The sequence below is a fragment of the Astatotilapia calliptera genome, chromosome 13 (genome assembly GCF_964374335.1).
Source record: "Astatotilapia calliptera chromosome 13, fAstCal68.1, whole genome shotgun sequence".
Taxonomy (NCBI): Eukaryota; Metazoa; Chordata; class Actinopteri; order Cichliformes; family Cichlidae; genus Astatotilapia; species Astatotilapia calliptera.
Window position 1 is genome coordinate 22,936,935 of NC_137434.1, and position 26,589 is coordinate 22,963,523.

Genomic DNA, 26,589 nt, shown 5'->3' on the forward strand with positions numbered 1-26,589 from the left:
AAAGCTTTGTTTAAAGCTGTAATGTGATAGTTATTCCACCCTCACCAGTCTGCATAAAACCCTGCAAACAGGGAATGTGATTAGAAGTAATGCTATTCCAGTAATAAGCCAGAAGCTACAGTCCCAAACGCTGCCTAAAAGGCAGTGTCGAAGTGTAACACTGATGACACATTGCCTGTGTGAAGACTTCTACGTTCACCTGCCATTATTAACTGGAAGAAACACCACTATGCCAATCACATGGCAGTAACTCAATTAGGGCTGTGCGATATGACCAAAATCTCATATCCCGATATAAGAATTCTATCGTCCCGATAACGATATAAATCACAAAAATGTAGCATTTTCTGTAAATTTTGTGAATCTCGGGCAGCTCGTCTTACGGGAAGTGTTTCCAGCTGCGCGTCATGTAGCTGGAGTCGAGTGTTTTAACCAAAGCATGAAACTATACATTTTTAGACATAAGTTGTAAAGGCCGCCGTTTTCTTTGGTCTAAGGTTTATTTTTTAGCACCTGGCGGCTCTTTTTTAATTCTCATCCGTAAATAATCTGCTCTTTCACGTGATTCAGTTTATTTTGAAAAATCTCAACAGGATCTTGAGCTTTATTGTGAAAGGTTTATGTGGAACATAAACAAGCGGACATGCGATGGTGTTACGTCGTTGTTGCTAACCACAACGCATAAAAACAGGCGCTTGTCCGTCCATAGTGTGGTTATATGAAATATAAGGGAAAGAGAAAACTTTAAGAAATTAATATAGCCACTACAGTGACCATCAAAACGATGAAAAAAATACTGCCGTAAACGGTTTATTTTGCGACACCACGAAACAAACGATAGCGTAAAATGAAATGATAGACGTTTTTATATTGTCATCCGATATATATCGTTATATCGAACAGCCCTAAACTCAATGCATTTAAGCATGTGGACATGGTCTTGGTTTCTGCTTCCACATTCGAGAAAAGTATCTAACTATTCTGCCAAGACAATTTTTTTGCACACAAAAAGGCAACACATAACGTTGGCAGCAGATAAGACCCAGCACCATTTCTAGGAAGATATGTGAGGGTTAAAGAATCTGTAAAACTTTCTTCACATGAGGCCAAAAAAAGGAAAAAGGAAAATAAATTCACTAGGGAGTACAAATGAAAGAAACGCAACAGCTGCCTGTAAAAATGAGTGGTGGATGCTAGAGACTAAAAACAGAAGAAAGGGAAAACAGGAAGAGTCATCCATTATTTAGCGGCCATCTCTATCCCATTCCTCTGCCAGTTGAGGCGCCTCTCGTTCTCGCTTCTTACATATTCACACAAACTAATCTCTTAAAAGGCCTGATGAGCACCGAGAAGCAAGTGGGCAAATGTGTGTGTGTGTGTGTGTGTTAATGCTGGGCCAATTAGCCTGCAGGCAAAATGCAAAAAATGCTGCAGAGATTCTTTAGACTGAATAAGAGAGTGTGTACTTACACAGAGTGCAGAGTTTGGCCAGGTCGGTCACAGCCACCAAGCGCATCTCTGAGCATAAAAAGCCCTCCGACTCCACAGATATGCCTGCATCCTGAAGACCAAAACAACAAAAAAAAAATCCCAGACAACTTTAAATCAGAATAAACATAAATGAAAACTGGTCACATGAAAAAAACCAAACAAACCAACAAACAAGAACCCTCACACAGATTTATGGATTACCTTGAGGGCTTGTCGAGCTGCATCAATGCTGGGGAACACAGGGAGGATGTAGTTGGATAAAGTCTCGACATCAGGGGAAACATCGAGAGCCTGCATGCCTTTCATCACCTCTACAACACCTACAACACACAAGTAATAGGTAAGAAAAATCTGCCTTTCTTCCCCCCAGATGGATGCATTTATGTTGTGTAGTGAAAGAAGCAACTAAGAGTTGTTGTTTTTTTTAATGAAACAACAGAATAAAAAGACAAAAATAGATCAATGCTTCTATCAGAGGTTCCTTTGAATTCTGAAGGTACTCAGTTAAATATCGTTTGAAAATCACTCATTCCTAGAATCTAGGATGCTACTGTCAAACAGGTACCCTTAAACCAGAATATATTCAGTTTAAAAATCAGAAGAAAAGTCTCAAACACACAAATATAAAAGCAAAGTTGTTATTTGCACCGTTATAAATGATAATCTTAATTTTTTTTTTAAACCAGCTTTTCTATCATTCAGATTCTAATGACAAATGCATTATAGAATATGAAAGGCCTTGAAGTTAATGTGACTGAAAGGGTGAAATTAAGAACTTTTATACATGCTTTCCTTTTCTCATATTTGTGCACAGGTCTGACGAAAAACTATTAAATCCACTCTTCTTTTCAGCAACAAAGTGCAAATGGCTCTTTCACGATCTACCTCAGACGAGTGAGTGCGTGTGCATAAACATGCAGTTGCCCTGAAGTGGACTCTTGCACCCTCACCCTGTTCTCCAGCAGAAACTGGAGGTCCTGCTCCAGGGAAAGAGGCCAAAAACAGTCACATACATATGGAACAGACATTCGCATGTTTAACATGCCTTCAAGCATCTTCATGTTTGTGTGTGCACATATGCAAGCAGCTTTGGAGCACTTTGCATATTTCTGGGAGCATGGCCACAAAGGAAATGGGCCTAAATGAGCACATATACACGTCTGTGTGTGCGTGTTTGCTCTTATTAAGTGTTACAATTTGGTGCAAGGACAGAAATAATCCATCTATGGTACTATACATGCTATGCATAAGCACATCAAGGGCTTATACACCTGGCTCCCAAGCGGACTTCTGAAAACTATCCTAAAGTGCTTCCTTGAGTTGACATACCTTAAGATGCTGTGTGTATTTAAGCTGCACTCAGGTACTAAAACAAACACACACACATATCTGTGTTTCTGCATCCTAATGGGACGTATGTGTTCACCTGGCAGCCTCTTTTCAGCTGAATAAAAGATGAGTCCTGGGCTTTTATATGCCATTAAAACCTGCCGCTGGGGTGCATTATCCCAGGTAGGGCTACCTGAACCACTCCATCCATCCACCCTTCTCCGCCCTCCATTTCACTCATTCATCGTCCCCTCTCACTATCCATCTACCTGCTTTCAAGTTAAAGTAAACAGACGATCTTCTCAATGGAGGATCCATCCACTCTGCTGCCCATCCCTCCATTCTTACCCCCTAATCGCTTTCATCCAACTCTTTTTTTATGAAAGAAAACAGGGAGCACCTTCTGTCCTCCTGAATAATCCATAATCAATTTCACAGAGAGCAAAAGGAGCTGAAAACAAGTGAATGGATAGCTGGAAGTATATAAATGGACAGGTTCTCTCATGCTTTTCAGCTTCCACACATGAGCTTTCATGACCGTCAGCACTTTTCTTTGGTCAGTTGAGCAGGTTTGTGTGCTTTCATCCCCACAATCAACTAACCAAAAGCTTTAATTCCTCTGAACTCCAGGTTGTTTCTTCTTTGGTTTGATTTAAAGGCTTGAATTGAGTTAACTAAGAAGCAAGCCTATGAATAATACTAGTTATTAAAAATTTCTTTCTTTCTTTGTTTTTTAAAAAAGGGGGTTACGCAAGCAATACTGTGCAAAAGTCTTAATTTCTTTACATTTTACTTCCAGGGAGCCAGACTTTCTTAGAATTTTTAAAGTGGTCTTAAGAAATAGTTCTCCAAGCTCTCTGAAGATCTTTTAAAAGTTTTCGTTGAAACATTGGCTGCTTTCTCACTCCTTTTCACTGTAAAGCCACTTTAAACTGAACTAAGAATCACTCATCCTTAAAATGACAGCTCTTTCAAGGGATGAACTAGTGTTGTGCCTACACATCACCAATAACTTGGTAAAGAACGGATTTTAAAACCATATCTTTAGGAATTTTTTTTTTTTGCACCAATAAAGTGATTCCCGAAGAGCTATTAGCGAAGCACTAGACAAGGTGTGCAGTGTGTACTTTAAAAACAATTGAGGAAACTGGGAGTGGAAGTGGAAGACAAATGCAATGGGAGGTTCAAATCATCATCAGTAGGTACATCTATAAACCAAGATGGAGGCTCTGTGATGGTTTGGGGCTGAATTTTGGTGTTGGTGTTGGAGATCTTGTCGAAATCTGATGGATAGATTTTGATCCACAATCCAATACTATCTATTAAAATATTGACTTTCAAGCTTCTTAGAATTGTACAGACTGTTTTTGCCTTCCATGCACGTTTTACTATATCCCTAGCAAAATGTAAAGAAAAGAGGGGTGACTTTTGCACAGTACTATATCTAAGTAACGTCAATATAGTAAATACAGAACCAGTGCCTTTGTCTCATCTGTCAAAACTGTTAACTACGAATAAATTAGTAAAACAGTTAAGCTACAACGCTAAACAAGGCCTGATAATATGTAGTGTCATTTATACCACTCTCTCTTTTGTCTTTTCACTCCAGAATACATAATAATGTGAAAGCCTCTTTCTTCTTTCCTCCCTGTCTGAACAATTTAAAGACAGATTTGGCACAGAGGACAACTGAGAAGAGGGGAGACCTCTCTAGGTTGGTCAGCATTAAGACTGACATACCATCCAGGCAAGAAGTATCAAAGTAGTGAGTTAAGCATGGCAGTGGTCACAAGATATCATCATCAGATTCATGTCTTCAGGTTAACTGTCACAGACGAGAAGTGAGGATGGAGAAGAGAGAGGAGGAGAGGAGTGGAGTGAACTGGTCGCTGTCATCTCCTCTTGTCCTTGGACATGAGTACCTGTCACTTCCCCCTTTGCTCTCTCCCCCCCTAACACCATCTGTCTCTCCGTGTCCATGACTCTCTAAAGGTAGACATTGTTGCTGCAAGGCAAAGGCAGGTTATGTTTAAAAACATAAGAAAAAGTCTATTTTGTGAGACATCTAGAGCTGCAATTTCACCCTTCCTTTTCTTTCTTTTAATCAAGATGATACTTGGCTCTCACACCACATTTTAAATCAGAATTAAGTTCAGGGTCAGGCTGTGAATGTGCTAACTATCTGACAGAAAAGTCTGCTTCCCACAGAGGATGTAAACAAAATCAGGTAAGGGGCAAAAGCAGAGAAGGGAGCCTTTACCTCATCACCCCGACTCTCAAACAAACAAGGCCAGAAACACCACCTCTTCCTCTACAGTTTCCCCTCTGCTCCCTTTTCTTGCTCCTCCATGTCAGATGTGATAAGAGTGCTTTGCGTTGCGAGGACTGACAAGCATCGACTAGCTGCAGGCAGGTGGCATATATGGCCAAACATATGCTTTTTCCAAACCCGCCAAATCCACACCTAATCAGAATGTTCTCCCCCATCCCCCGCCACTGCCCGCCTTCAATTCCACAGCTCCGGCCTCTCTGCCTGCTAGTGACACCTGTGGACAAAAAGTGACACGGCGCTTAATATTTCATAGGCCGTGCACAGTGGGGCGCGTAATCCAAAGTGAATTCCCTCAGAGCCCTTACATTTACATGAAATCAAGTCACTCTGCATCAGTCACATCACCTGCACTGGTCTTCAAAAGCCCGCCCTCTCCACTTCCAACTTTCAATACACACACACACCTCCAACAACAGCAGGAGAGAGAAAGGGGGGAAAGAAAAGAGAAGTTGCATCATTCATGAGCGTTGAGGCCAACACCATCACAAACAAGCGAGTGTGTGAGTGAGAGTGAAGTTTCTCCGTTTTCCTTCCTTCCGTTCTTCCTCCTTTCTCCTTCTGTGATACCTAAATGGATGCTGTCCGATGTGTCTGTGTGGCTTCGAGACTGTGCGGTCAGAGAATTTAAGCTGGAGTAAGTGTCTGTGTGTGTGGTTGTGCATGTTTAAACTCCTGTCTAGTCCACTTGTTCATGCTGTCAAGCTAGCCGCCGAGACATCTCACCATTCAAACTGCGAATCTGTCTCGACCACACGGAGAAGCCAATCTGCAGCATCGCCACACCGGCGTAACCGGTTTCTACTCCCTGCCAGTTCAAATGCTGTCAATTGGCTGACAGTTGAAAAATACATCATTTATTAATCGCTCTAAAAAACCCCAAAGAGAGACCCAGGGTTCAGCATAAATAAAGCACTTAAAAACCGAGCGGCTACTGAACACATTTGACAGAGCACATTCACTAATGAGTTATGAATTTTGACAAGTCGCCAGATGCCAGCTATCTGTCAGTGAGACGATTTCCCCCACAAGCCCATAGCTGACAAAGACAAGAGAAAGAAACTAATTATTTTCCTTCAAACGAGACAGAAATTGGGGACAGAAATATTCCCATAAAATGCATCTGCTGAGCCATTAAACTATATTAAGAGGCTAAAACCCCAAAAAGTTTTCAACCGAGTGTCAGACAAGAGTCCAGTAAAAGTAACGTGCCCAGTGAAAGAAGGGGGGGGGGGAAAAGGGGGGCTGTGCCACATTTAACACAAATCACACATAGTACCTGTCAAAAGCTCCAGGTGAGTAAAGTTTAAAAGTTAAAAATTAAATTATTTGTCAAGTTTGTTCTGACATGAAAGAAACAGCTTTTTTTTAAAAAGCTGCTCTTGTAAATATTCTGGCAGCCGTCACATTTTCTGTGTAATATCACGCATTAGCTCATTGTTGTCCAAGAGTACAAAATAATATGCTATGAAATATACTTTTTTTTACCTACCCTGCTCATTATTGTCCAGAATACTTTGCAGAAATAAATTACATTAATTGATGTAATGGCTCCATTTATGTGTTAATTTCATACAACCAGTTACTGCTACTGCTTTTTTTGCTCAGGAGGAAAAAAAAAGTCCCCATTTGATTATTATCCTGGAAAGAAATAAAGCAAAGATTACTCTCACAATCTAAATGTAGCCCCGTGCCCCCACAAGGCATCGGCATAGCACTTCAGTGGAAAAGGAGTACTGCAGGGAATCGGAAAAACATCTGGACTGAAAAACAAGTTGACTTAGACAAATGATTGGAGGAAACGACTGAAGCAAAACGACCTCTGACCCCTCAATGCATCCGAGAGGTCTGTGCATCCATCTATGTGGGTCTGTATGAGCAGGAGGGAGATGCAGAAGTCCAACCATTCAGACTGCTTCTGCACAGTTGATGTAGTGTTCGCTTTTATATGTACGGTGTCTTTTTGCAACACTGCTAGAAGCACATACCAAAGATTATTTCAAAGACTTACACAACAGGTCTAAAAGTGTTTAGAGTTCCAGAAACCCGATAAAAACCAAAACGTTAATGACGTAGTAGCTTTTCTAGTTATTTCCTGTAAAAAAAGGCCAAAAGACCCATTAGGTGACCAATGTGTGCAAGTTTGATTAAATTATGAGCAATGCTGAAGGAAAAGTAGCAATTCTTGTGATGTGCAGACAGAAGCTTCGCCATGGCATAAGCTCATCGGTCCTTCAGCCAGATGAGCTAAAAATACAATGTTCATTTGCCTCTGCACTTTCTGAAAGTCAACATTTCTTTAGGATCCGGAACAAATGCAAAGTGTGTACATCTTCTAAAATTTGCTATCTATTCCAAGAACTCTCTAGAGAGACCCGTGTGGATTTGTGAGTAGGTGTTTCTGTGTGCGTTTGTCTCGTCTTCGCCTGCTCTGACTCTGTCATGCAAGGATCAGACCTCTTCGCCCTTCACTGCCCCAGCCAAGTGAAACCTGTCCCAGTTGGACCACTCTGTGAGTCATTAATATTTAAGGGAAACTCTTTTAAAAGCTCTTTCTGGTACAGAGGAAGTCATAATCCCCTCTGCACCACAGAAAAAAAAAAGAAAAACATGTTCAAAAACTGCTAATATGACATTCACCAAAAACCTATTTCCTATTACGTGTATTAAAAACAGCTGGTAGGTCAGTTTTTCCTTCTGTCACAAGGCTGTATAACACCTGTTAGGTTCTCATACACACAAGATTGCTCGCATCAGGTAAAGCGGCTTGTTTAGCTACAAGATCTAATGGTTTCTATCAAGTTATTGGCTTCCAAGTGATGGCACAGATTACAAGCACATGAGCAATAACTCATAAAAAAACATAACATTAACACATGAAGACATGTTTAGCTTCTACAGCAATTAATCAGGATGTAAAATAAAGTCAAATGGACCTCATCAATATGACAATGTTGCAAAATCAAAGTTGTATGAGTATCTTAGGGAGGGGCAACATTTTAGCTGGTCTTGACTTTCCAAAAAGTCTTTAAAATGGTAAATGGCCTGTATTTATATAGCGCCTTACTAGTCCCTAAGGACCCCAAAGCGCTTAACATATCCAGTCATCCACCCATTCACACACACATTCACACACTGGTGATGGCAGCTACATTGTAGCCACAGCCACCCTGGGGCGCACTGACAGAGGCGAGGCTGCCGGACACTGGCGCCACCGGGCCCTCTGACCACCACCAGTAGGCAACGGGTGAAGTGTCTTGCCCAAGGACACAACGACCGAGACTGTCCAAGCCGGGGCTCGAACCGGCAACCTTCCGATTACAAGGCGAACTCCCAACTCTTGAGCCACGATCGCCACAAAGGGCTGTTTTAGTGGGTACGACTTGATCCTGAGGTTATGGTTTGAATCAGGCTTAATCATCACAAAGGTAGTAGTAAAAGTAAGCGTGTGTGTGTGTGTGTGTGTGTGTGTGTGTGTGTGTGTGTACCAGCTATGTTCTTGTCTTTGACGTGCTGAGTGAGAAGGGGCCAGAAGAAGTGAGGTCTTACGGGCAACTTCTCCTCCTTAAATAATTTCATCAGCTCTAAAGAAGTACCTGCAAATACAGATAAAAAAGTTAATTAATAACTTGATATATTACTGGATATAACTGGCAAACTTTTATGTTTTGCTTACAATTGACCACATGCAAGTAAATTGGCGAGTGTGCATGCATCAGTAGCAAATAAATATATCTGTGAGTAAGCAGATGCATGTAAGTGAAAGCATGTGCCGTACCAGTTTTCTTGGCCTCCAGGGCGCAGGACAGAGTGAAGCTGAGTGGTGATGTGTGCATATTTGACTCTTGGAGCTCTTTGCAGAAGCAGATGATCTTCTCCAGAGACTGGAGTCCACATATAGGAAACAAAAATGTAATTTATATTGTTATTAACGTTACAAACCCTGCATCCAGTTTGAAAATCAATGCCAGCTAACAGTCAACTGCTAAAGAGAACTGACCAGGGATATCAAACCAACTTTACATTGGCAGCCATAAACAGCCGAGTTTGATGTCAAGTGAATTTTAGGAATTTTTCTGTCATTTAATTGAATATCTATTACTTAAGTACTTTGGTGTAGTATGAATGCGCAGGGAGAAAGTCTTTATTATATCAGCCATATGTTTGACACCCCTCCTCTAAAATATGGTCTGATCCTGTGTCTTTGTCTCTTAAAGAAACCAGGGCCTGAGTACCGTATCCATGTTGATGCAATGTCGGAGGAAGAAGTTGCCCAGGTTGGCAGAGTCACTTGAGTTATCAGACTGCAGAGTGGGAAACGTCTTCAAGATGTGAAAAGCTGTGTCCTCCTGTCCCTGAGTTATCAGGCTCAGACACAAGTTCATGGCATCTGCAAGAACAACAACAACACACACAATTTGTATAACAGCTCCCAATTTCTTTAAATCGAGACTTTGACTAAATTGTATTTCTTTTTATGATTTTACTTTCATAAAACTAAAGTGAGTGCTGTAAAACACGTCACATTAATGTGTACCTGGAACGTAACCCCTCTCATGCCTCAAGCGCTCGACCATCTCTGGGATGTGCTGCTGGTGTTTGGACTTGGCCAGCGTGAAGATGACCAGCATGATGTCCCGGTCCATCAGACTGCAGTCTGCACTCTCTGCCGCCTCCAGAGTCTGAAAGAAAGCAAATTAATAAGGAAGAGAGGAGGGGTATAAAACTGAGTAAGCAACCTTGAAAATCTAAAATTCTTCTGATAACTTTTATAAAATTTTGTCTGAAAATCAAAAGTTATATATATCAATTATTTGGCAACCTGACATGTCTGACTTTAAACAGCATTATTACTAGACAGATGAATTATTTATTTTAGACAAAATTACATTTATTATACAGTTAGCAATATAATTATTAGCCAAACCCATTTTTCATATGTTTGTGCCCCCTAGGGGGGCATGTTTGTTTTTAACAGATTAATTCCCTGTGCTAGCCGCTCAGATGTAATGGACAATTTAAATCAACAATCCATTTAACAAACTTTATCAGGCTTGGTCTAAGATGACACGTGCTAATATCTGAAAAGTACGGTGGCCTTGAGAGGCCAAATGGACTGCAACTTAAGAAAACACCAGCAATACGAAAAACGCTGCAAAAGGACACAAAACAACGGAAATAGGAAAAAACACAAGGCAAGTGTTTCTGGGGAGAAAATTACCCGATGGAACAGTTGCAGGAACCCAAAACATGCTAGGTGTGTTTTATCATGATTGAGACAATACTGATGACAGGTTTTTAGGCTAATAGTTGGGCTAACACACTTACCTCTCATCTTTTCTTTGCTCACAAAACCGATAGATCCTCCACTTCTTTCAAGTGTCTCCCAGCGCAATTCTTAGCATATTTTGGTTCCTGCAAATGGTCCATCGGGTTATTGTCTCCCCAGAAACACTTTCCTTGTGCTTTTGGAAATCTGTTTCTCCTATTTCTGTTTTGTTTTTTCCTATTTATGTTGTCGTTTTTCCTATTTCCGTTGTGTTTTGTGTGCTTTTGCAGCCTTTTTCTTATTGCTGGTGTTTTCTTAAGTTGCAGTCCGTTTGGCCTCTCAGGGCCACCGTAGAAAAGACTCAAAACAGAAGATTTTTGAACTTTTTGTTGGTAAAATCCCTTCCTCAACTTACTCACGATATACAACATGGGCAAAAATGCAGTGAGACAGAAAAAAATCATCACATGTGGTTTGCAAATACAATTATATGTTATATTTTTAATTACAATGTCAGTGACACAGTAGCTCATCCAGCTCACAATTCAAAGGTTACTGTAATGTGTGAAGTACATAAATAAAGCAAGAGTATCAACAGACCATGATCACCCATTAAATAATCCTTATCTGTAAATTAAATTAATGTTGGACCAGAACTGTAGTTGGAGTACTGACTCTTTTGAGTTTTGGATGGACTGTTGGAGACCTCGCATCACACAAGCTCAGCATACCTTCACCAGATAAGCTAAAAAAGTGGCAAGCAGTTCAAAAGCTGCACCCTTAAATACACCTACACCTTCAACCCTTAGGTGGCACTACACACAATTAATGCACACACCTTTTTCATGTTTTCCAGATCGCCCTTCTCAGCATACGCGTTCAACAGTGACACGTAAGTGTCGGGACCCGGTTCAATTCCTGCTCCATGCATCACAGACAAGATGTTCTTAGCACTCTCGATGTCACTGTCGAGTAATAAAGATTACAGCTTATTTAAATCCAAATTCCTTCAATTATAGCATTTGTTATGTGATATTAAATTCATCCATCCATCCAGTCGCTTCCGCTTATCCTTTTCAGGGTCGCGGGGGGCGCTGGAGCCAATCCCAGCTGTCATAGCGCGAGAGGTGGGGTACAACCTGGACAGGTCGCCGGTCTGTCGCAGGGCTAACACACAAGGACAGACAACCATTCATACTCACATTCACACCTAGTGGCAATTTGGATTATCCAATTAACCTATCCCCACAAACTGCATGTCTTTGGACGGTGGGAGGAAGCCGGAGTACCCGGAGGGAACCCACGCAGACACGGGGAGAACATGCAAACTCCACACAGAAAGACCCCGGCCCCACATATTGATATTAAATTCAATATGTTAAAAAAAATAGATAAATAAAAAAGTACTGACACTTACCCTGCACGAGCATGACCTGTCACCAACGAACTGAACACAGCTTCAGTGATGGGCAAGTCTTTATTCTTCATGAAACCCAATATGGTGCTGAGAAAGCCGAAAAGCATTACATCAACATTAAAATGAGAAGAAAAAAAAAGCACGCAACACAACAAGTAATCTAACAGTAAACCCATGAGAAGCACGGTAAACCAAAATACCCAGACACAGAAAAGGCTGCTGAGCTGAATGACAAGTATTTAAAAGAATAAATAAACAAAAACCACCACACAGAAAAATTTATAATGATTAGCCCTCCTGATCACGATATAACAAGAGGGCTGACCATGGAAAGCCTTGGCTGCCCCTCCCTCAGCCTGGCTCTGCCAGAATTTCTTCCTGTTAAAAGTTACTTTTTAACTTCCTACTGTCGCTAAGTGCTTGCTCATAGTGGGCAATCTGATTGTTGGGGAGGATGTATTTTATTATTGTAGGGTCATACCAGGGACTACAGATGACAAAAGTCATATTTACATGATGAATATAAATGCTCATGTTAATTAATATGCACTGTTCCTTTAAAAAAAAAAAAAACAATAGTGAATGAGTCATTCACTCAGGAAATACACTGAAATTTGTCAGGAGGAGAGTTCGCCTGGCAAGATCAGTGCTCACAAGTCACACTGCAGTCAGTAGAAATAGAGACAATCTCATCAGTAGTACTGGGTTCAATGAAAACATTTCACATGGTGTTATATGGATGTGGACTTTTAGGAGTAACCAAAATAGTTTCTTTAAAGACACCTACTCCATTCACCTGAATTGTGAAACTGTTAGTTCAGCAAAAGTACCCGCAGTGGACAGGTTACTATTAAGAAAAGAACATTTACCCACCTGGCTCCTTCAATATCTCCATTTTGGCAGTAGGCTGCGATGAGCCTCTGGTAGGTAACCTATGCATAAAATAAAACAAATTAAAACAGCTAGAATTAACAAAATGAAATACTCTCTTCATGTAGCTGAACACAAATCTAACTATGCATTTCTTGACATTACAGCACTCTGCACTGCACTGCACTACTTACTCTGTTGGGCTGGATATTAGCCGCTTCCATTTTGGCCAGGAAGTCAGTGGGGGAGAATTTGAACTCATTCTGAAGGTAAACCTTCAGCAAAGCATTGTAGTGGCTCACATCATACTGTGCACCTAGCGAAGACAATGTGCAGCCAGGGTAATTAAACATATACAAAACACTCACTACACAACTAGGATTTTGTAGTGCACATCTCTTGTGTGTGCAAGACTGTACTTAGCGCAGCCCCTTACCCAACTCCTTCAGTTTCTCCCACACACGGTGTGCCAGCTCAGTGCGTTCTTCCAGAGGCACCTCAGGCAGCAGGGACCCACAGCTACGGAGCAGCAACAGGGCCTGGTTACCACTGGGATAGCCTGCAGATAGCAGAGGTGGATGAGGAAGGAGAGAGAAAGCAAAACATTTCATTACTGTCTCTCAAAGAGTTCAAATGGCCATTAGCAGGCATCCGTTATTAAAGGTCCCTCTGTGGTTGCTCATCCTCTTGCCTACCTGCCCTGCAGATATCATGGAAGATGCGCTGAAGCAGGGTCTTGGTAATACGACCGGTCCTCCTCACAGAACTGTCCAGCCTGGTCAGGGCCCAGTCAAACTGCTGCGCTTGCTTGGAGCGCACTGCAATGCTGGCTTCATCCTTTAGCTCGGTGGCCACAGAAAAACTACGCACACACCCCGCTGCATATGACCACACGCGACTGTGAAGATACAGGCCATAGGTATAAATGCAACAGCAGAAAAATAACTAACTCAGTTCTGCTGTGGATGCATATCAGAGAAAAGAAATATTTAATTTCAGAAAGTCTGCCCCACCATCACAGTATGTGTTTACTGCACAACAACAGGCATGTTGTCAAAGACAGTTACACAGCTGTACACAGTGAAAGCCAGACCTGTGACCTTGAAGTGAAGAAAAAGTCCCTCCAAGTAGGTCCACGGCTGCTAGTAGCCATCACTTCTATATCAGCTGAGGCCAGTTTTTCTTTCGTGCTCATTAATAATACTATAAATGTTCATTTAAGCTGCAATTTACGCGCATCATCGTGGCTGCTGTGTAACAGTGCACACTGGTCTCCAGTGATAGGCCCAAAAGTCAGCGTGTGTACAGCTGGGAGCAAATTGATGGCAGGAAGTGGTTGCTAACAGTTACAGCTTCATTACGAACTAGATTATAGTAACCGGCTTGATTACAGATTAAACAGACAGTGAGTTTACCCTGGTTACACAACAACTCATCATCACCTTGCATAACCTGGTAGCCATGTTTAACCAACGAGAACTGAGCTGTTACCTACGTGATCTATAACGTATCCTAACAAACCACATTTAATGCAGCAGGTCATATCTGTCAACACTTGCGTGTGCCTTTGGGTGTCATTGAGCCTCAATGACATCTCTGCTGCTGCATGCTCACGCGTGAATCACAGATGCCTGGTACCTGGACGCGTTTTCAGTAACAGGTCCGATCTGTCGGGCACAAACTCCGGTCCTTCTGCCGCTGAGAGCCCCGCTGTACAGCCGACCAAGCGTCGGTCCGTTTCTTTTAGTGCATGTGATCTGAAGCAAACCCGAAGGCGAAAACTTGAGTAACCGGGATGATCTCAAGAGCGCAGCCATGTTTTCTGTCGCAGCGTGGAAGAACATCCGCACCACGTGACTTGCCAAAAGTCCTCGCGAGAGTGGCGCTAGGCGCACGGTGAAAAGAAACGTTCTTTGGGACATGGCTAAAGGCTGGAAAATACATGTATAATAGCATCTCTAACCTTTACATATTGTTTATATTCTTTGCCTTGACAGTATGGTTCAGGTCAGTGTTTTATTTTATGGTTTTTATCATACTCGTTTATGGAGAATTTAAAAAATCTATTTTCGCACTGTACGAGGGATGTCAGACTACAAACTACATCTTAAGTGGGTGAAATTTCTCGTAATGTCGGTGTAAAGTTTAACTACACATTTAATACCTCAGCTTTCTTAATATTAAAAAAAAAATTAAAATGTATGTCTCAGACATTAAGTGTGATTAAGAAAATGCAGCTGTTGTAGATTAAATGGCTTAAGCTTTAGGAAATTAAAATTAAGAGAAAAATGTCTGGTTGGTCATTGCCCTGACTATCCTGTAATTATACAACAGAAAATTTCTGTTAGTTTGAAGAAAGTTTCCGATTTTTCTTCACTTTGGATGCACTTTATAGAACTAAAATAACGGGACGTTCTCTGTCATTTAACTATTACTTAATTACTTTGTTATAGTATGAATGGCCCTGGGGGGGGGGGGGGGGGGGGGGGGGGGAGCTTTATCAGTAGAAAAAGCTGATAAAGGAAAGATGTCGAAAATTTATGCCCTCTAACATTTTCCAAAGCTCTTTTGGGCCGGATTGGAGTCTTAGCCCGGCCAATTCTGCCCCCGTGGCCTTATGTTTGAGACTCCTGCACTATATAATTTCCTATTTGACGTAAGATATGAAAACATAACAGCCATAATGAAAACTCTAGAACTGTTTGGATTCATTTATAACCATGAAAACCTAAATAATAAATTAACACTTAGATAACAAAACGTATTGCGAACTAATCTGTGCATTCAGAACAATACTAAGAAAACTTGTATGTGTGGGATTTGGATGTGTTTCCCACACTCACTGCATAACAGCTCAAGCTCCCTTGCAGTCTTATGTCAGTTCTTTTGAACTCTATCACCACTGTCCTTTGGGAAAACAAATACACACATGTACAGTTTCACCTCATCACTTATTAATTCAATAGTAAGGTTTTCAAGTACTATAACAGTTCTCCCAAAGCTACTATGAAATTGTCTGTAATTCTATCCATCTATTCTCTTTCGCTTCTAAAAGTGTATCCCAGCTGCCATAGGGCGAGAGGTATGATCTATAATTAACTGACAAAAAATCATTCTAAATGTATTAAATGACCTGTGTCTCCAAAGGTCCTTTTAAAGTAATTTTTTCAGAAATTGTAGTTTCAAATTTAAGGTGGAAACTTGATCCTTTTGTTACATATCAAATTATATCTTATTTGTATATCACCTAATAACTGTTACAAAATAGTAACACTTAATGTGTTACTGCTGGAATTTCTGACTTTGCCCCTGGAGATGAATAAAGTATCCATCTACGTATGTATTGAAAACTCTTCTATTTCCAATTTGACTAATATAAATTCTTATGGCTTATACAGGAAATTTAAACAGATTTTAAATTACTTTTCTCCTCATTAAAATAAATTAATACAAGAAAGATAACCAAAGAAATTAGTGGAAAATATCAGCTTTTATTGCCAGTAGGAATTTGACTATATGAGAGAATATGATGCATTTTATTACAACATGAACTTTTGCATCAACACGTTAAACCAAATCTTCTTTAACTTAGTTCTTCAATCAGCTTATCGCTATCTTTTCTCTTCCCTTTCTGTAAATTCTCAACTTCAGTCTTGGCTTTCTGCATGCTGTTCCTTGCACTCTCTCTTTTTCTGTGTTCGCTCCACAGCTTAACTGCCAGTCTATGAATCTGATGTACATTGTCCAGCACCCAGGCTTGAAAGAATTCACACTTCTTGCTTGCCAGGAAGTACTTCCGTCTCTTTTCCACTTCCTCTCCATCTTTAGACAGGGCCATTTTGGCCCGGGAGAGCACAGAACGAAGTTGACTCAAGGCTGCCAGGGAGTATCCAGCAGCATCCTTTCCGTCTCTGCCAGTCATGATGTGAGCCACGGCCTCCACGGCCCTGGCAGGGGCAAGAAGGTCCTCCTTGTCAAGGTAGCCTCCATCTAAAATGAGAGCTTCTCCACAGCCTAAGGCCTCTTGGAGAGAGGTGAACACCTTGCTTGAGTTCAGTGCCTCAGACAGAGCAAGAATCATGTCACAGAACTCAAACATCAGTGAATCGGTGTCACCGTTAAACAGGCACAGGGTAAAAGCATAGCCAAAAAGTGCATTCACTAAACCATAGCAAACCAGAGGAGAAGGATTTGGACATAAGGAACTCAGCTTTGGAATTTTTGAAGAAATTGGGGGTACTGCTGAACTTCCTTTACTCGTTTCCTTCCCTGTTCCTCCTTTCAAGCTTTTTGGCTTTGATTTGATTCGTTTCTGAACACCTTGTGAGGTTTTCACTCCATTATCAATGTCCTGCTTTTCCATAGTTGTCACAGTTTCTCTTTCCTGTCTGCTTACTTCTTCCTCAAGCACTTCCACCAGTGCTCTGCCTCCCTCCTCATGTTCCTCCCACCATGGCTTCCAAAGGGGAACCAGGCCACCAAGAGCTCCATCCTTCATGAGACTCACAAAACTCTCTTTCTCTTTGTTGTTGAGAAGTTCCCACAGCTCCTCTTCTGAAAGTTTGTCAATCTCCAGCCCTGAGAGCTGATCAGCCAAGTCCAGCTCTCCTTGTGCACTTTCAGCATCCTCATCAGTGTCTCCAGGAATCAGCGCACCTCCTCCAATCTCTTCAAGTTTTCCCAAAATATCCTCAATCTCTGTTGCATTCTCTTCTCCAGACTGCTGAAGCTCTGCTAACCTGGCCAGGAGCTCCACAGCCTGCACTTTCTCAGCTGCCTCTCCTTCCCTATCATCTGTGTCATCTGACACAACACCCGCCTCTTTTAACAAACTCTCCATCCCCCCTTGTGTCATTTCTGCCTTTTGTTTGAGTCCCACAAGAATCTCCTGCATTTTCTTTCTCCCTTCAGTCTCAGTTGTCCCCATTTCCTTCAGCTCCTGTAGAACAGACTCCTTGTAAAACTCTTCAGAGCATGCAGAGTGATCAGGGCTCTTGTAGCACTCCAAGCCACAGTACTGCAGGTTACACCTGGGACAGGTGTAGCAAGGAGGTTTACTTTTACACAACATGCAAAGTCCACTTCTTCCAGAGACACCACCATCCTCTGGAGCATTATCATGGCTCCTGGCAGGTGTGAGAAGCTCATTTCCAGACGTAGCTCCTCTGTGCGGAAGCAGAATGCCATCTCTGGTCACCGTTTCAGACTCCTCATCCGTCCACTCCTCCTTTGGACCGATGTCTGTGAGAAGACTCCTCACGGAAGGAGGCAGTCCCCGTCTAATTACTGGATTCATTAGAACTGAACCGACACGCGGTTTTGGAACAAATCAGGAGAGAGCGTTATGGTGCAGGAGCAGTAACCTACAGATATGAAAAAGGCACGTTAGTTTCGATTAACGACACTTGTAAAAGTGCTACGAACGGAAAGTGCATATTTTGCGCAGCGTCCATCATTTATCAGCTTTAAAAATACTTTAAGCATCGCCAGAATGCTTTCATAACCTTATAGCCGTTTCTTTTTTAATGATAAATGCTCTACTTACTTCACAGCAATTCGCACTGGCATTTGTTTTCCCTCTCACGCTGCCACGACGCCTTTTGATGACGTAGAGCTACGCAGTGTTAAGACTGCAGTTTTTGTGATATTGCATAATAATAATTTGCATAATTACTGGATTGTTTTTATCAGTAAATCTACATTAATAGGATTACAGGGAGGAAAAACTGGGTAATCAATCCAGTTTTAGAAGAAAATCATGTATTAAAGTAATTTGCATTAAGAAATTTTTTAAAAAGCAAAAATGTTCACATTTACTGAAACAAAAGATGTAGTGATGCAAATTAATTCAAAAATTCTTATCCATACAACATCTTGAAAAAATAGTATTCATCATACTTTAAAGACATCATAGTATCATATAATCCTACTACAACATTTCGCTCTGGGGCTGATGGCTTCCGGTTCCTAGAGCTTCTGAACGCAGAATGGGAGGCAGAGTCTTATTTTCCCATGGAACCAGCTCTGATTTTGGATTCTGGTGACAGACACCCACTCTGCCTATAAGATTAGGCTTAACACTTTACTTTTTGAAAATGCTTATAGTTAGGGCTCGGTCAGGTGACCCTGAACCATCTCTTACTTATGCTGGAATAGGTTTTCCTGCAATGGGACTTTGTGTGATGCAATGAGAATTTCTTCTCGACTCTGATCTTCCTGCTCCACATGTGTTCATACACCACCATGTATCATTAGATTTTATCTTCTCTTTCCACCACGCCAATACGCTCCTGGCACATGGCTACTTGAGCCTGGACTGTGCAAGGTTTCCTTCTGTTTCTTCTTGTTAAAAGTATGTTTGTCCGTCCCACTGTTGCCATGTGCTGACTCACAGCAAGTCTGATTGTTGGGGTTTTACTCTTATAGTGTCTTTACTTTACAATTTAAACCGACTTAAGGAGACTGATGTCATATCTGAGACTAACTGAATTTTCCTAACTAGGTGCAGGACACCCTGGGTAGCTTCAGGGGCATTTCCAGTCAGTCAGAGAGGCTAAAGGTGAATCAAAAGATTTTATCCCAAAATAAAAACCAAGCAAAAGCACTTGAAAATTGGTTGTAAATTCAGTGATATCAATTTTCACAGACTTCCATAAAAGAAGACAGCAAATAAACGAAATGCTTGATGAGCGCCAGCATAACCCTATAGGGCCTTCTTTTAGCGCTTCGCTTGGACAGGTTTCCAGTCTATCTAGGGCTAATGCAGAGAGAACCACATACATTCATATACAGCCAATTTAGAATCACCAGTTAACCTAACATGCATGTCTTTGGACTGTGGATGCATTCACATAGAAACCCCCATCTGACCAAATTATAGTAGGATATGGTTCCTGCTCCTGCTATTAACAACACATTACTTATTTGGTTTACTTATATGGTTTAAAAATGTGATGACAAAATTAGAGTAAGATTTGATTTCTGTAAAAACAATATACTTTTATAACCAAAATGTATTTTTATGTAATGAAGGTAGGCTAACAGGTTTTAATATCATATATCATTTAGCAAATATGCCGTTTATAGTGAAAACATAATGAGAATATTTACCGTATTTAACATTAATGCTGTAAATAATTACTTTCGTCTACACTATGATTTTTCAGTTAATCTTCATATTTTTAATCTCAGATTAAGCAGATAAAGCATGATTATTTTAAACTATGCCTTCTATCAGCTCCTCATTTGATCCACTTTGATCCACTGCATCATTATTACATCCATACAATATTGATTGTAAATAAGGTTAGCACGTTGTTAAAGCAGGCCATACAAAAGGCGTCATACGTTTTGTAAGTTGTTTTAGACGTTTAGATGTTCTTACTGGCTGCCTGTCCAAAACAGAAGTTTTAAACAGCGGGTGGGCGGAGCTTCAGCCATAAAGCTAGAGATGTGCGATTGAGATTACCATCATTTGCCACTCTTACTGACATCACAACGAGCCAAGTCAGTAAAAACTGATGAAAACATACTGTTGAAAATATCTGAAGCCTGAGCCTGCTTGTACATATGGACTACTTAGCTATTAGAACATTTTCCCAAAAACTCTTGTAGAAAATGGATTTATGGAAAATAGAAAAAATAGAGAAAAGCATACAGGTACTCTGGCATCTTTCCAATACATGCTGGTTAACTGGTGATTCTAAATTGTCCACAGGTTGTCTGGGGCCCTATTTGTAAGCACTGGGTGGCTTTTTCAGAGCCCCATTTCAAAAAAGGCTATTTTTTTGTGTAATCATGATTGTAAATGGCCTGTATTTGTATAACGCTTTACTAGTCCCTAAGGACCCCAAAGCGCTTTACACAACCAGTCATCCACCCATTCACACACACATTCACATTCACTGCATTTTAAATGATTTGTAAATTGATTTGCATAGATGCGGATGTGAGCTAATGAATGAGTCAGTTAAAAATGACAAGTGAATTAAAAATGTAAATAATTGCCTCCCATTAAACATTGGAAATTAAATGTCCTAATATTTTAATAGGATGTCTCCTTTTTAAGCCTGACTTTTTGTGTGTGTGGCATGCATGTCTGAGTTTGTTGTGTGTGTCTTCCTGACTGCACTGTGTGTCTACATCTCCCGTAGGGCTGTTTGCTATGAGGTGATTGTCTCCTGTAGGGGGGTCAAGCATGGTAAAGGTCATGCAGGTGGGGAGTTGTCAGATGGCTGTCCACCCCTCACTGGGCCAAGGGGCTCTCGTGCCGCCTGTCAAAGCCTCTGGCGAAGCAGGGAGAAGAAAGGGTGTCTGGAGACGACGTGTGCCATGCTGTCTTGGCCCCGCCCCTGGCTGCCGTGCCAGCAGTTCTAGGTAGGCAGCTGCCTCCTCTTATCTCGCTTTTGCTTCTGTCTTATTCCCTGTGACATGTGTAGTACCCCAACACAAAAGCTCCATGACTTACTCACTGACTACTACACTGATGACAAGAAGTAATGCAGATTCTTATCCATGTTAGGGAGGCTTTCAGACCAGGCCCATTTTCTTTCTGAGACTCCTTTAAAAAAAACAACAACTTTATTTTCCATTTATTAGCACAGATATAGAAAAGACATAAATAATGTTTATGATGGTTCTATGGTTAGGGTCATAACCACAGGACTTCCCAGCGAAATGTTGTGTATTGCCTAGACTAATGGCTCCTGGCATAGATACAATCTTATAATTCTCAAATGATAATAATACTACCTAAAATACCCCCATTATTCATTACACATGTGCCATCTATGTGCCAACAAGGTGGAAGATTTTCTATACCGATTTAAATTGAACGCAGGAGAAAGTATATTATAACAGAAGCATTATAAGAGGAGAAAGGACTTTGAATTAAGTAGATCAGCATCCCATGGCACTAGCTAATATTATGTGGGTCAAATATGGACTAAATACCACAACATGCCTGACATTGGGGCAATATAATGTTAACTTATTGCTGAAATGAGGTGGCCAGAGTCATCTTGAGTCAAAGACAACTGTAAATACAGTCCATGGTATCTATCTGTACTCTTATACCATGGACTACAGACTGCAGGAAACTCTGAATTGTCCTCATAAAGATAGATGTACACACACACACACACACACACACACACACACACACCCTGCTGCTGTACAGTAGACAGCTTCAGACATTCCAGGGCTGGACATGCCCAAAAGGCAGAGCCTGCTCCCTGTCACCTATCAGCTGGTGGCAGACAACAGGATTTGTGTGTGTGTGTGTGTGTGTGTGTGTGTGTGTGTGTGTGTGTGTGTGTGTGTGTGTGTGTGTGGAGCAAAAGAGAGTAGACGTATGTTGATGTGGACTGTTCTGTCACCTGTCAGCTCAACAGGATCTGGCGTTATAGAACACCCAAAAGCAAGGCTGTGTAATGGTGAGTGTATTAAGGGTGGAGGGTCCTGCCTCTGTTAAATATCCGGCTTCCATTTGAGGAGCCAGAAGCCAGTGTTTCATTCTGACTGACAAAGATTCTCACACTTTTACTTCCTCTTTAAATCCCATTAAGTGTAATGCGTGGAACAATATTCTCAGGAACATGATGAAATTATTTTTGACCTAATATAAAATAGCAAAAATATCACTGGGGGTATTAAATAGTAAGAGAGAAGAATGAGAATGACTCCTTGTAAAACATTAAATAATATAAAAAATATCTTTTGCAGAAGTGTCTAAACTGGGATTACAGCAGCACATTAAGTTTTTGGAGAACACAATGAAACAAAATTAATAAAGAGAATCAACATAGATACAATAACAGTATATCAGTCAATACCCAGTTACAAAGATATTAAAAACATGCTGAACCGATATAAATTTTATGGATCGTTTAAGAAATGCTAACATGTTTTTAAAGTTGTATGTTGGACTGTAATAACAATGGGCACCATTCCTTCTGTTTTTGAGTTGTTCCCATCGTCATTGAGAAACTTGTACAACTATGATTGTATGAATGTGGTTTGAAAGTCTGTGTGTGTGTGTGTGTGTGTGTGTGTGTGTGTGTGTGTGTGTGTGTGTGTGTGTGTGTGTGTGTGTGCGTGTGTGTGTGTGTGTGTGTGTGCGTGCGTGCGTGCGTGCATCAGTGTATGTCGCTGTGTTGGAACGGAAAGCTGACATAGCAACACCCTGTTTCCCCCCTCACCCTTTCATCTTTCCTCCACAAACCTTTTTTCATGAATGAGCTCCTGCTTCCACACCATGAGAGCATCAATGTACTCCTTCAATAATTCATCTCTGGGATCTATTATTTACATATCACTTTTACTTCATCACAAAAAGGCATCAATGTTCACCCACACACCTTTCCTCTCCCTTTCTCCCTTCCTTTGCCAGGTCACTCAATCCACATAAACAAATCCCTGTTTCCTGGGCAGCTCCTCAGTCTGCCTCAGCTAGTGGACTCTACCTATGAGCATGTGCTTGTCTCTGTGTGTGTGTGTGTTTGTGCAGTGCAGCGTGTGATGTGCTAAAACACAGGTAGATGGGGTGGTAGCTTCTCAGTGACCTAAAGCGGCTGCTGACAGCAGTGACAGCAGAAACAAGCATGGAGAAGCAAAAAGAAACCTCACACCACTCTAGAAGTCAACTTTCCATGTGTCGCTGCACCTCTCAAAGCACGCAGGAAATAAAGGGTACAGTGTATCACGGTAGCCTACACCAGTAATTTCATGTACTATCCCCTTTGTTTACACCAGCGATTTTATGTACTGTAATTTTGCAGGCTTCAGAGTTTATACTTTTTCTGGTGGTTACTCAGTCAGTCATTCACTGGTTGTCTCTCTTTTTTCAGCATCATTTTTTTTACAATCTTCCACTCTAGATCTGTTTCTGTGTGTTTAAAAATGTATTTTTGTTACTGTCTAAAAGGTATAGATCTGAAATTGCTGAAATTTCTATGAATTCATTTCATTGCTGCAGAAACAGCAACACCCCTCAACCCACTATTGATGTTTGTAAGTTTTAAAAGTTTTCATTTTGTTTGTCCTGTTAAGCTACAGGGCAGCATGCTGGTGTAGCAATTAGTATTGAGCCCTCATAGCAAGGTTCTGGCTTTGAATCCAGTTTGTGGCCTTTCTGTACCCCTCTGTGGGTTCTCTGTCTGAGTGGCTCCAGCAATACAAAGATATGCACATGAGGTTAATTGGTGATTCTAAAATGGCCAAAGGTGTCTGTCCATCTGTGGAAAGACAACAGGTCCAAGGTGTCCCTCTCATTCAATGTCAGCTGGCATAAGCTCCATCCCCCTGTGTGATCCTGAACTGGATAAGTAGAACAAAATTGAGGGCTAGCTGAATGGATGGATGATGAGCTAGAAGCTCTTCAATAATCCAAACTCTGTCCTTCACATTATTATGCTGTTTGCCTTTATATGCATTTATAGATGTTTCTGGAAGCCTTTATCATCACAACAAGGTTTAAAGGCAAAAATCAAAATGCATTTAATTAATTTCATTTCAAAGTTTTTAAGGTAACAAAATAAATAGAAGATAATAGAAATGCGAGAAATACATTTAATGTTTATTTATTTTCTTTAAGCATATCCTTATTTTGCACACAAACAGATGTATACAAAACACACCCAAACCATGTGAAGGCAGAAAGCTACATTTATCAAAATGCACCCCAGTCAAACCGACACTCAAATCTTTATTTGTGGTTTATTGTATCATGAATGGCTACGTCTCAGTCTCCAATCCCTCCAGTCCACTGCCAATGTGCCTCTGGGCAAGATATTGAACCCCAGATTGCTCCTGATGCATACATCGGTGTGTGTTAGTTAAAAAGAGTGCTATTAGGATAGCCACTGTATTTTTAGTTGACAGACCAACAAGATAACAGATTTGATTTATTGGTAAGAATCTGATACAAAAGCTGAAAGAAAAACTTATAATTATTATAATTAAATAACGTATGGTAGTATTGCATGTGGGGAATGTCATGAAAAAAATTCCAAACTTGAACTGAGGAAACATTTTTTATCTTCAAAATCACAGTAAATAAAAAAGGAAAGAAAAAAATGCAATATAACGTACTGTATTTACTCATCTCTACACTGCACTTTACTCTGGGTTAAATTTGAGGGATGTTTTTATAGATATGGCACACAAGAAAGAAGAAGTGCTGGGAGGGTTTTCAGACTTGCCTGTAGATTTTTCACAACAGCAGGTTGTGTAACAAGTAAAAAGCCTTAGGGAAAAGCGCTTGAGACATGCCTGTCCTCTTTAGAGGAGAGATAGACATGACAAAAACAAGTGGACATTCAAAGCCCTTAACAAGCAGTGGTTAGTCATTACAAGCTCAAGTTGCACAGGGACAGAACTTTATTTCAGATGTTAAAGGAGATCCCAGAATTTTAAAAAAGTCTGAATTACTGGGAATATTTTCCTTTTAATGGGTTAGTACAGATCATAGTAACTCATCCAGTTTAAGCAGTATATCTGTATCTGTATATATATTTAATATATATCTGGAACACAGTACAAATAACACATGAAACTAAAACAAGATATCACTTTCCTGTGTTTCTGTTTCCTCTCTGTCTTCTTAAGCCATGAGAAATAAGCTTCCTACTTTTTTTCCCCTCTACTTGCCCTTGTCCCTCTCTCTTCTTCTCTATCACACCATTCCCGCAGGAGACTGACTGTGTATCGGTGTATCACCCACATCCATCTCTCTAACCTCCAGCCCTGCCTTCCCTCATCCCCACGAGAGGGAGCAGCAGATCAAGAAAAGGGGAAAGATTCGTGGAAGGAGGGAGGGAGCGAAAGAGAAGTGTTTCTGTGTCCCAAAGGATTGGTCTCTGTCTGTCTAAATCAGGAAGTGAGAATGTGACGGCAGGAGAGACAGAGCAGAGACATCCTTTCAGTGTGTGTGTGTGTGTGTGTGCACCTTGTTGAGCTGAGGTGTCATATATGTGAAGATCACAGCTTCACGCTGGTGGCAACCAGGGATGATGCTCTAAATCACTGAAATGCCAGAGACAACTGTTGTGATATGGGCCGTGTCTGTGTGTGTTTGTGCACGTGAATGTCTTTTGGGACGTTTGATGGAGATTAATACTACTTTTAGAGTCCAAAAGTGAAAATGTTATCTAGTATGTCACCTTGGGGAAAAAAAGTGTGTGACATTGTCTGATATAGACACACACACTCACTTGCACAAGTGGTCTAGATCACCAGTTCTCAGCCTTTTGTGTCTAGTGTATTTGAAAAGCCTGAAAAGTGAACTGAAGCACCCCTTCACTGACCATCCATGAAACTCTCATGTTGAAAATGTGATCATTTTAATTGATTTTTTTGTTATTTAACAACAATAATAATTTAAAGCACAAATAGTAGCCTCGATTTTTCAAGCATGCATCTATTCATTTTAATTCCCATGATATTTATTTTCATTACAACCATTTGTCCATGCTTTTTTATGTAAATGTAAACAAATAAACAAAACACTACTATGTTTTGTTTTTGTTTTATTTTGGTTATCTATAAATATTCTCCCCATCTTACTAAGTTTGGTTGGGAATCACATTATTCATAATACTCACTGCATATGCACCCACACACAAACACACCTAGCAACATAACATCCGCTGCCTTCCTTGGATGAATAATTAGATGGACACGGAGCTGTCTCTCTGTTTTCCCCTCACACATTAAGCCACATGAATGTAGGCCAACTCACTGTCTTCTTCACTTGCCTCTCATCACAATCAAAACAACGCATAGATGTTGTCTTCTCTTGTTCATCAACCTCTGTCTATCCCTTGTTACCTCTATCTATCTTTAACTTTCTTTTTCATGTGGTGTGAGTCACAAAGAATTGTCTTG

General features: G+C 40.8%; 2 protein-coding genes and 1 long non-coding RNA gene across 3 annotated transcripts in view; 1 reads left to right on the forward strand and 2 right to left on the reverse strand.

Annotated features, from left to right (window-relative positions):
- The window catches only part of lrpprc (leucine-rich pentatricopeptide repeat containing), a 58,492-nt gene extending 43,850 nt beyond the window's left edge, over window positions 1-14,642 (reverse strand). The window contains exons 1-13 of the mRNA XM_026189310.2: window positions 14,344-14,642; window positions 13,401-13,603; window positions 13,142-13,264; window positions 12,900-13,021; window positions 12,709-12,767; window positions 11,836-11,922; window positions 11,257-11,383; window positions 9,687-9,831; window positions 9,385-9,539; window positions 8,928-9,033; window positions 8,638-8,745; window positions 1,693-1,811; window positions 1,471-1,561 (exon numbers count right to left, since the gene is read on the reverse strand). Of these exons, the coding sequence (XP_026045095.2) occupies window positions 1,471-1,561; window positions 1,693-1,811; window positions 8,638-8,745; window positions 8,928-9,033; window positions 9,385-9,539; window positions 9,687-9,831; window positions 11,257-11,383; window positions 11,836-11,922; window positions 12,709-12,767; window positions 12,900-13,021; window positions 13,142-13,264; window positions 13,401-13,603; window positions 14,344-14,627 (1,729 nt within the window). The 5' untranslated portion in view covers window positions 14,628-14,642. The remainder of the gene's footprint in view (window positions 1-1,470; window positions 1,562-1,692; window positions 1,812-8,637; window positions 8,746-8,927; window positions 9,034-9,384; window positions 9,540-9,686; window positions 9,832-11,256; window positions 11,384-11,835; window positions 11,923-12,708; window positions 12,768-12,899; window positions 13,022-13,141; window positions 13,265-13,400; window positions 13,604-14,343) is intronic.
- On the forward strand, window positions 14,579-26,218 carry LOC113034607 (uncharacterized). Its single transcript, XR_003274199.2, has 3 exons — window positions 14,579-14,712; window positions 20,859-21,081; window positions 25,396-26,218. It is a non-coding gene; the product is annotated as an uncharacterized LOC113034607 (long non-coding RNA).
- znhit2 (zinc finger, HIT-type containing 2) lies at window positions 16,177-18,352 on the reverse strand. The gene is made up of 2 exons (XM_026189311.2): window positions 18,251-18,352; window positions 16,177-18,068 (listed from the first exon to the last, which is right to left on the reverse strand). Exon 2 carries the CDS (start codon window positions 17,999-18,001, stop codon window positions 16,289-16,291), a length of 1,713 nt encoding a protein of 570 aa, XP_026045096.1. The 5' UTR covers window positions 18,002-18,068; window positions 18,251-18,352; the 3' UTR covers window positions 16,177-16,288.
- Window positions 26,219-26,589: the final 371 nt, after the last annotated feature.

What these genes read in the sequence shown, in the direction of transcription:
- znhit2 (XM_026189311.2), bottom strand. Translation starts at nt 18,001, where the DNA reads ATGAATCCAGTAATTAGACGGGGACTGCCTCCTTCCGTGAGGAGTCTT.